General features: G+C 41.7%; 1 protein-coding gene across 1 annotated transcript; it reads right to left on the minus strand.

Annotated features, from left to right (window-relative positions):
• Nucleotides 1-9,351: 9,351 nt before the first annotated feature.
• On the minus strand, nt 9,352-10,665 carry LOC102660770 (uncharacterized). Its single transcript, XM_006575948.1, has 3 exons — nt 9,805-10,665; nt 9,655-9,729; nt 9,352-9,564 (listed from the first exon to the last, which is right to left on the minus strand). The coding sequence occupies exons 1-3, from the start codon at nt 10,663-10,665 to the stop codon at nt 9,352-9,354; spliced, it is 1,149 nt and encodes a 382-aa protein (XP_006576011.1).
• Nucleotides 10,666-11,119: the final 454 nt, after the last annotated feature.

Consider the following 11,119-nt stretch of genomic DNA (forward strand, 5'->3'; position numbering starts at 1 on the left):
GTCACAACATCAAGATGATCACTAGAATATTAGGAAGGGAATTCCTAATTGAATTAGCAAAGGTTTGGCCAAGTGATTTAAAATAAAAAGTGTTTTTCAAAGCTTTTACTCTCTGGTAATCGATTACCAGAGGATGTAATCGATTACCAGTGGCCAAATACGTTTTATAACAGCTATAAAAAATTTGAATTCGAAATTTTAAAAGCTGTAATCGATTACACAATTGTGGTAATCGATTACCAGCAGTTAGTAAACGTTTTAATTCAAATTTTAAAAGCTGTAATCGATTACACAATTGCTGTAATCGATTACCAGACAGGAATTTCAGAAAAATAATTTCAAGAGTCACAACTTTTCAAAGGCTTTACTCATGACCACCAATGGTCTATATATATGTGACTTAAACACGAAATTGCTCAGAGATTTTCAGAACAACAAAGTGTTTATCCTCTCAAAAAGCAATTTCATTTTATCCTCTTAAAGAATTCCTTGGCCAATTCAATTGCAATTCATTAAGGAATTAATTGAGTGCTCAATCTGTAAAATCCATCTCTTTCAAGAGAGATTTGTTCCTCTTCTTCTTCTCATTCTCTAAGGGATTAAGAGACTGTGAGTCTCTTGTTGTAAAGAATCTCTAAACACAAAGGAAGGGTTGTCCTTGTGTGTTTAGAACTTGTAAAAGGAATTTACAAGTTAGTGGAACTCTCAAGCGGGTTGCTTGGGGACTGGACGTAGGCACAAGGGTGTGGCCGAACCAGTATAAAACTGAGTTTGCATTTTCTCTTCCCTTAATCTCATTTATTTATTATTGCTTTATATTCATATTCAAGTTGCTTCATTTGAATTAATATTTAAGAAGATTGTCATTAAGGGAATTCATAACTTAAGTAAAAAGTAAGATAGATTTTTAATTAGGGGAAAAAGTTTCGAATATCTTAATTCAACCCCCCCCTTCTTAAGATATCTGAGGCCACTTGTCTAACAATTACTCCCCCTTTTTAGACATAAATTTGGCAAAAGTAGGATGCATGAAATTAATGTGCAAATATTACAGACCAAAAGTAATCAAATTGTTCAAAGGGACATGCCCCTTTAGCTAGTAAAAGTAAAAATAAAGGTCTGATGATCATGGGGTGGCTTCAGAATCATCATCTGATTCTGTCTCTTCTGCTGCATCTTCCTCTTCCTCAGCTGCCTCTTCTTGCTCAGCTGGATCTTCTTCTACCTCAGCTGCTTCACCATCATCAATGCCACTATCTGTGAGTCTTTCGATCAGCCGTTCCAGCTCCATTTTCTTCTCTGTGGTGGCTTTGATGGTTGCTTCCAGCACCTTGCATGTGTCCTTGAGTTCAGCAATCAGAGCATCCTTGGACACAGCACCTGAAGCAGCAGCTTTCCCTGATGTTGAGACAATGTCTGGGACATGTGTCCCCTCAAACAGTTTGTAATGCAGGGATAGAGGCGATTCTCTCTTCATCACAGAGTCAATGTGGTTTAACATATTGGGATGTTGACTCAACATAATGCCACACAATACAGTAGGGAAGGCAATGGGTAATTTGACAGCAAAAGATTCTGAATGCTTAACAGTTTGATCAAAAATATAGTTTCCAAAATTAAATTTGGACTTGGTTCCAACAGCATACAGAAATTTACCCAAACCTGTGGCAATCGTGGAAGTATGACTGGTGGGTACCCAGTTTGCAGCACCAATCCTGTGTAGAATTGCATACTTCACACTTAGCTTCCCTGCTGAAAGCTTCCCTTTCTTTGGCCAATGCTGGACTCGTTTGGCAGTGATTTCCTTGGCAATCTGATGCTCAGAAACAGCAATATCTATCACTCCATCAGTAGGTCTGCCCAGATATTTGTTGATCACAGCAGGGGAGAATCTAACACACTTTCCTCTGACAAATACTTTTTGATACTCATCACTCTTTCTGTTTGTTATGTCAGAGGGAATGTTGACAATGAATTCCCTGACTAGGCCTTCATAACAGTCTCCCAATTTGGTGACTGTCTTCAGTAGTCCAGCAGCCTTAATGAGTTCCATGGTCTCCTTGCAATCCAATGCGTCTCTTCCCAGTTCTCTTTCAACCGCAAGTCTGCGTTGATACACATATTTCCACTTTTCAACATTGCCAATGGAGTGGAAAGAGATGTTGTCCAATGGTGCATCAGGAACATTTCCAGGCACCTTTCTCCCAGATTTCTTGGCCCTCTTAGATGTCGAGACATCTAGTTCGACATCATCATCAGAATCGGATGAGGAAAAGGAAATTTCTTTCCTCTTCTTGGAGGGGATAGCAACCTTGCTTCTTCTGGATGTGGCAGGAGTGATTGGAGTACTCTTCTTCTGTGCCATAGTCTTGATTCGTCCAGACCTCTTAAGGGGGGTTTTTCCCTTTCTGTTTTGAAGTCTTTCCGCAATGCCAGGTGCCAACCTGTTGGCAATGGGTTCTTCATCAGATTCGACTTCTTCTAAGTCAATGAGGTCACCTGGAGCAGGTTCTGGTGCCCTTGGTGCAGGGGTCTCCTCTGAGGCTTGATCCTCTTCTTCTGTTGATTCCTCTTCACTGGGTGAAGGGAGGGCTTCAGCATTTGGAGCGGAAGATGTTGGAACATCTTTATTGACATCAGGCACAAAAACATTTGGGTTGGACGATGTTGGGACATCTTCATCAGCTTCAGGAACAGAGGCGTCTTTCAAAATGCTACTCACAATACTGCGTATTTTCTTGTCCATCTCCGTGTCTACTTCCCTAGGACTTGTTGCAAGGCTAGGGTTTTCAGCAATCTTCACTCCCTGTTGTCTTCTGGGAACCAGTTTCTCAGGGACAGAAGCTTGACCAGGAATTATTTGTATGGGTTGGATGTTGAATTCTGGTTGTTCCTGGTGCGGAGATGATGGTACAGCGGGTGAACCAGGAGCTGAAGTTTCTTTTGGTGAGGTAGCCATGGAAAAGCAGAGCGTTTGAAATGGTTTCGTGAATCTCAGAAAACTATTGGGAAATGCTGGTGAAAACACGAATGCCAAGCAAATATAAATTTGAATGAAGAATGTAGAGGGGCGTGTGAGGCAACGGTCGAATTCGTTTTGGCTTAGTAGTGAACGTGCTATTAATGTTAAGTGATTCGTTTGGGCACGTTCAGATTGCAGTAGCTGCTATAATTCCTCTAGCAAACAAATGCCCAGCTTGCCCCTCAGTTTTTCAAACTGATTTGCATCCAAAGCCTTTGTGAAAATATCTGCTATTTGTTCCTCAGTGTCAACATGCTTCAGTGTGATCACTTTATCATCAACAAGATCTCTGATATAGTGATGTCTAATGTCAATGTGCTTGGTTCTGCTGTGTTGAACAGGATTTTTAGAAATATTAATAGCACTCATGTTGTCACAGTACAATGTCATGACATCTTGTTCGACATTGTACTCCTTCAGCATCTGCTTCATCCAAACTAGTTGTGAACAGCTGCTTCCTGCTGCAATATACTCGGCTTCTGCAGTAGATAGGGACACACAGTTCTGCTTCTTGCTGAACCATGAAATAAGGTTGTTGCCCAGATAGAAGCATCCACCAGAAGTGCTTTTTCTGTCATCTGCACTTCCAGCCCAATCAGCATCACAATACCCAACCAGCATTGAATCTGAACAATGACAGTACATAATCCCGTAGTCACTGGTGCCATTTACATATTTCAGAATTCTCTTTACTTGAGTCAAGTGACTTATCTTAGGATTGGCTTGATATCTTGCACAAACACCTACTGCATAGGTGATGTCGGGTCTGCTAGCTGTTAAATATAGTAAGCTCCCAATCATGCTTCTGTACCGACTTTGATCAACACTGGTGCCAGCTTCATCTTTTGACAGCTTCAAGTGAGTAGGTGCAGGTGTTCTTTTATGGCTGGCATTCTCCATCCCAAACTTCTTGACAATGTTCTTTGCATACTTGCTTTGAGAGAGGAATATGGAGTCTTCCATCTGCTTCACTTGGAGTCCCAGAAAATAAGTCAGCTCTCCAACAAGACTCATCTCAAATTCAGATTGCATCTGTTGGACAAAATGTCGAAGCATCTCATTCGACATCCCTCCAAACACAATGTCATCAACATATATCTGTGCAATCATCAAGTTTTCAGCATCTTGTTTGACAAAGAGAGTCTTGTCAATTCCTCCCTTCCTATACCCTTGCTGAGTAAGGAACTCTGTTAGCCTTTCATACCAAGCTCTTGGAGCTTGCTTCAATCCATAGAGAGCCTTCTTGAGCCTGTATACATGATCTGGATGACTTGGGTCTACAAATCCCTTCGGCTGCTCCACATAGACTTCTTCATTCAGGTATCCATTCAGAAATGCGCTCTTCACATCCATCTGGTACAGCTTGAATTTGAGGATGCAAGCTACACCAAGTAATAATCTGATGGACTCAAGTCTAGCAACTGGGGCAAAAGTCTCATCAAAGTCTACACCTTCAATCTGAGTGTAGCCTTGAGCAACCAGTCTGGCCTTGTTTCTGGTTATGACACCTTCTTCATTGGTTTTGTTCTTGAAGATCCACTTGGTGCCAATCACATTAGTTCCCTCGGGTCTCGGAACTAGCTCCCAGACTTCATTCCTTTTGAATTGCTCCAATTCTTCTTGCATAGCATTGATCCAGAACTCATCAGTCAGTGCCTCTTTCACATTCTTGGGCTCAATTTTGGAGACAAAACATGAGTTGGAGACAATCTCAATCTCCCTTGATCTTGTAGTGACTCCTCTGTTTGGATCTCCTATAATCAGCTCCTTGGGGTGCATCTTCTGGATTCTAATGGAGGGTCTCTTGTCAGGTTGGTTGATGTTTGAATCATCTGTAGCAGAATCAGAGTTTTCTGCATTTTCTCCACTTTTAGCTGCATCTGCTACATTGTCTCCCGATGTTCTGACATCTTCTTCGACATCCTTCTTTCTTGCTGGAGTTAGATCATCAACAACCACATTGATGGATTCCATCACAGTTCTGGTTCTGGAATTGAATACTCTATATGCTCTGCTGTTTGTAGAGTATCCCAGGAATATTCCTGCATCACTCTTGGGATCCATCTTTCTCCTTTGCTCTCTATCTGCCAAAATGTAGCATGGACTTCCAAAGATGTGGAAGTGCTTGACAGTTGGCTTCCTCCCTTTCCAGATTTCATACAGTGTGGTTGGAGTGCCTCTTCTAAGTGTGACTCTGTTGTGGATGTAGCATGCTGTGTTCATGGCTTCAGCCCAGAGATTATAGGGAAGTTCTTTGGCATGAAGCATGACCCTAGCAGCCTCTTGCAAAGTCCTGTTTTTCCTTTCAACTATGCCATTCTGTTGTGGTGTAATGGCTGCAGAGAACTCATGAGTGATGCCTTCAGATGTGCAGAATTCAGTGAACCTGCTGTTTTCAAACTCTCTGCCATGGTCACTCCTGATTCTCTTGATGACACAGTCCTTTTCTCTTTGAAGTCTTAGACTCAACTCCTTGAATACTTCAAAGGTGTCTGATTTCTCTCTGATAAAGTTGACCCAGGTAAATCTGGAGAAATCATCCACAACAACATAGGCATACCTCTTTCCTCCAAGGCTTTCAACTTGCATAGGTCCCATCAAGTCCATGTGAAGTAGTTCCAGCACCCTGGAAGTGGTCTGATGTTGAAGCTTCTGGTGGGACATCTTGACTTGCTTTCCAATCTGACATTCACCACAAATTCTGCCTTCTTCTATTTTCAGATTGGGAATGCCTCTAACAGCACCTTTGTCAATGATTTTCTTCATGCCTCTTAAGTGCAGATGCCCAAATCTTTGATGCCATATTCTGACTTCATCTTCTTTGGAGGATAGACATGTGGAGGAGTAACTGGTTTCTTGAGGTGTCCATAGGTAGCAGTTGTCCTTTGATCTGCTGCCCTTCATTAGAACTTCACTCTTCTCATTTGTCACCAAGCATTCTGACTTTGTGAAGTTTACATTGAATCCTTCATCACACAGCTGACTGATGCTGATCAAGTTTGCAGTCAGTCCCTTCACCAGCAGTACTTTGTTCAGACTAGGAAGTCCATCATGAACTAGCTTTCCCATTCCAATGATCTTTCCTTTAGAGCCATCTCCAAATGTCACATAACTAGTGGAGCAGGGCTCAATGTTCAGCAGGAATTCTTTGACTCCTGTCATGTGTCTGGAACAGCCGCTATCTAGGTACCAATCTTCCTTAGCTGATGCTCTAAGTGAAGTATGAACAACAAGACTGACAGCCTTGTGTTTTGGAACCCACATCATCTTCTTTCCGCTGTTGCTACTTTGAGTTCCATGATGTGGATGGCCATGTAGATGATAGCAAAAGGGCTTTATGTGACCATACTTGCCACAGTAGTGACACCTCCACTTCTTTCTTTTGCTCTTTTTCTGCTGCGTTCCATGATGTCGAGACCGATGTTGTGACATCGTGGCTCCAGTCCTGTTTTTGGCAGGAACAAATTCTGTCATGGTTGTTCTGCCAGCAGACTTAGAATTAAATCCAAGTCCTCTCTGGTTTCCAGCATTCTTTCCAAGCAGCAGCACCTCATCAAGCGTATCTGAGCCTTTATTCAGCATCTTTATTGATTTTGTCATGTTTTCCAGCTTAGAGTTCAGAAAACCAACTTCTCCTTTAAGCTCTGAGATCTCCTCTTCATGTGCCTCCTTCTCAGCCTCCAGATTTGCAATGACCTTCTTTAGTTGTGCTTCTTGCTGAAGAATCTTCTCACTTTTGATGCATAGTTCTCTATAGGATGTGGCAAGCTCATCAAAAGTGATTTCACTGTCTGTATCACTTGAATCTTCAGCAGATTCAAATCTCCCAGTGAGTGCATTTACATCTCTGTCAGAATCACTTTCTTGTTCACTCTCTGTGTCATCAGACCGACATACAGAAAGTCCTTTCCTCTGCTTCTTGAGATGAGTGGGACATTCAGCTATGATGTGTCCATAGCCTTCACACCCATGGCATTGAATTCCTTTGCTGTGACTGGGCTTTTCATCTGACCTTTTCTGGTATTTGCTACCTTTCCTGATGTCGAAAGGGATGTTCTGGACATGTGGTTTCTGCCTCCTGTCCATTCTGTTCAGCACTTTGTTGAACTGCCTTCCAAGGAGCACAACTGCCTTGGTCAGACCTTCATCAGTATCCAGGTCATACTCATCTTCTTCTCCTTCATCATTGGACACGAACGCCAAGTTCTTGCTCTTCTTTTCAGCCCCATCCGAGAGTCCTAGCTCAAAGGTTTGAAGGGAACCAATGAGTTCATCCACTCTCATGTTGCAAATGTCTTGGGCCTCCTCTATTGCAGTGACTTTCATGTCAAATCTCTTAGGCAAGGATCTGAGGATCTTTCTCACCAGCTTTTCATCTGTTATCCTCTCTCCCAAGGCAGTGCAAGCATTGGCAATTTCGAGAATGTTCATGTGGAAGTCATGAATACACTCTTCCTCCTTCATCTTCAGATTTTCGAATTTTGTAGCCAATAGTTGCAATCTGGACATCTTCACTTTGGAGGTTCCTTCATGAGTGGTTTTCAGGATCTCCCATGCATCTTTGGCCACTGTGCATGTGTTGATCAGTCTGAAGATATTCTTGTCAACTCCATTGAATAGAGCATTCAAAGCTTTGGAGTTTCCAAGTGCCAATTCGTCTTCTTCTTTAGTCCAGTCTTCTTCTGGCTTCAATTCATCAGTGGGCTTTCCTTCTGTGTCCAGCATCTTGGGATGTTCCCAGCCTTTGATGACAGCTTTCCAGGTTCTGCTATCCAGTGATTTGAGAAAGGCCACCATTCTTGCTTTCCAGTATTCATAGTTGGTTCCATCAAGAATTGGTGGTCTGTTCACTGGTCCTCCTTCTTTCTCCATGTTCATCAGAATTTATCTCCCTAGATCTCACTCTGTGATTTCGAGTGTTGGCTCTGATACCAATTGAAATTCTGATACTGGGGACAGATGTCGTACCGGATGTCACGACATCACGCTTCAGAACATGCAGATTAGATGCGTCCGTATGAACAGATTAAACAAGTAAATAACACAAGAGGATTGTTAACCCAGTTCGGTGCAACCTCACCTACATCTGGGGGCTACCAAGCCAGGGAGGAAATCCACTCTCAATAGTGTTAGTTCAAGGTCTAACAGCCCCTGTTTACAACCTTCTCACCTAACCACTACCCGTGCGATCTCTACCTAAGAGCCACTCTTAGATATGAGAAACCCCGCTCACTCCCTCTCAAACACTCTCCCGTGTTTACTATTAAATCAAAGACACACCAGAGATCAACTCTGAACAAAAGAGATCAACTCTACACACTAGAGATCAACTCTACACACAAGAGATCAACTCTACACACTAGAGATCAACTCTACACACTCAGGTCCAACACTTGATGTTAGGGTACCATCAAGGTGGCTCACAAAACACTCAAGTCCCAAAGCTCACAAAATAACTCTTCAATCCCGGACTTGGTACAGAACTCGTGCAGCCTCCATGTTTTTATAGCCGTGTACGATTCTGGGCTGCAACTTCTTGATGCTGGATGAGATCTATCACTTTCCTGAAAATCTGCAGTTAAAGAACTAAAAGATAACTTTTGATCTTTTAGTTTGAATCTTTAATCTTTAATCTTTAATCCCTGAACGAACTCTTCTACTTTGAAATTCGAACTTTAATGATCTTTTAATTCGTTCCTAAAGATAGATCATCTAATCTCTTGCTAACTGCACAATAATCTGTTAAAGATATAACAGATTTATGTGTCCAGTATTTTCGGGCAAGATGTCAGGACATCGTATCCGACATCGTGGATCCTGCAGCTTCAATGCTTCATTTGACACTTTATCTTGACTTATGCATTGTGCAGCAACTCCAGTATTTTCGGGCAGGATGTCAGGACATTGTATCCGACATCGTGGATCCTGCAACTTCAATTCTTCATTAGACATTTTATCTTGCCTTGTGCATTGTGCAGCCCGATCTTATTCCTTGACATAACGTTGGACATCATGTGCAGCAACTCCAGCTTTCCTTCATTGTCTAAGTGCTTATGTTTTAACAAAATCTTAGCCAATCTTTTAAAGCTCAGTAGAGCTAAGCACTAACAATCTTCATCTTCCACAACTTTCTCTAGTTCAACTAAGTCAGAAACAGGTTCACGTGTCGGCTTAGCTGCCAGCTATTGTTTATGTTCCTCCACCTTCTTCTCAGCTTCTCCTTCATCAACATGGGTTTCTATTCTACTCCTTGTCATGACAGTTTTACATTCTTCCTTCGGATTTTTCACAGTGTTAGCACTAAAGCTGCTTGACGGTTGATCCGCCAACTATTTAGCCAGCTGTCCCACTTGGACTTCCAGATTCTTTATGGCAGACTCTGTACTCTTCTGATTTGACATAGATACCTGTATAAATTGAGCCAGAGTCTCTTCCAGCTTCGTTGTCCAATCATAAAGACTAGGCCCTTGTTGCTTTGACCTTATGGATGGTCCACCCTGGTCTCTATTGAATTGATTCCCAGGGTGGTTCCTCCATTGTCCCTGTTGTTGGTTGTATTACTGTGCATGTTGGAATCTAGAAAATCCACCTGCATTAAAATTGTTTCTTGGCTGGTCCCCCATATAATTGACTTCATGAGTTGTTTCTTCATTAGGGATACAACAACCAGAATCGTGAGCTCCATCACAGATGGCACACCCTACAACCTACAAGACAGTAGATGGTAAAGATTATGTAGAATGTATTTGACTTGGCAACTTACTTAGTGTCTCTATCAATGCCTCAAGTTGCATAGACAACAGCTTGCTCTGTGCCAATAGAGCATCTTGTGATGTGAGTTCCAGCAGACTTCCCTTTGTTGGAATGTGGGCTCTATCTATCAAAATAGCAATGTCACTTGCAACCATATTTTCAATGAATTCCATGGTTTCTTTGGGGGTCTTCAACTTTATTTTTCCCCCAGCAGAAGCGTCTAACAGCTGCTTGGACTGCGGCCTTAACCCATCTATAAAAATGTTGAGCTGAATCGGTTCTGAGAATCCGTGAGTGGGTATCTTTCTCAATAAACCACGAAATCTTTCTAAGGCCTCACTCAGGGATTCATCTGGAAATTGGTGAAAAGAAGAGATGGCGGCTTTGCCTTCTACTGTCTTAGACTCAGGGAAATATTTCTTCAAAAATTTCTCAACAACTTCACCCCAGGTCTTAAGACCGTTGCCTTTGAACGAGTGAAGCCACCTCTTAGCCTCTCCAGACAATGAGAACGAAAACAAGCTCAATCGAACTGCGTCCTCAGGCACACCAGCCAATCGAATAGTGTTGCATATTTCAATGTATGTGGCTAGGTGTGCATATGAATCTTCATTTGGCAACCCGTGAAACAAATTATTTTGAATTAATTGAATCAATGATTGAGGGTATGCAATGGTCTGGGCTTGAACCTCCGGTTGTGCAATGCTAGTGAAAAATTGGGGTACACTTGAACTTGAATAATCTTCAAGGATCACTCTCCTTGGCTGCTCAGCCATGATAATGTCTCCTTTAACTCCTGTATGAGATTGCCCTAGAGTAGGAAAACTAGAAGATGCCTCAGAAGATCGAGGTTCTTCTCCTGGAGTTGTTACTACTTCTAAGTCCTGCATAAATTTTCTAATTCTCTTTGCGTTTCGTCTCCTACAAGTAGCGTTAATCTCCAAATCTATGGGAATTAAATCACCAGTAGTAGATCTTCTTTGCATACAAAACAAGGAAAACAACAACTATCCAATTCCAAAGAACAATAAATTTCGCAGTTACTAAATATTCACAAAAAGAAACAATGAATCAAAGAAAACAATATAAAGCAATGCCTTAAAACTAAAATGAACTCTTCTAATGAATTAAGATCCACGGCAACAACGCCATAAATACTTTGTTAGTTTCCCCACATAGTTCCTTTTTCTTAAATTTACAAGCAGTATATTCAAGGGAAATGAAAAATCGGAAAGCACACCGGGTCATCAAGTATTTAAAATAAAACAGAGTAATCAGAGTATCAAACTCAGGGAACTTGTTTATTAGACAAAGTTTTATTAAGGAATTAGGCATTGTACAGAC

Source organism: Glycine max, chromosome 2 (assembly GCF_000004515.6).
Source record: "Glycine max cultivar Williams 82 chromosome 2, Glycine_max_v4.0, whole genome shotgun sequence".
Lineage (NCBI taxonomy): Eukaryota > Viridiplantae > Streptophyta > Magnoliopsida > Fabales > Fabaceae > Glycine > Glycine max.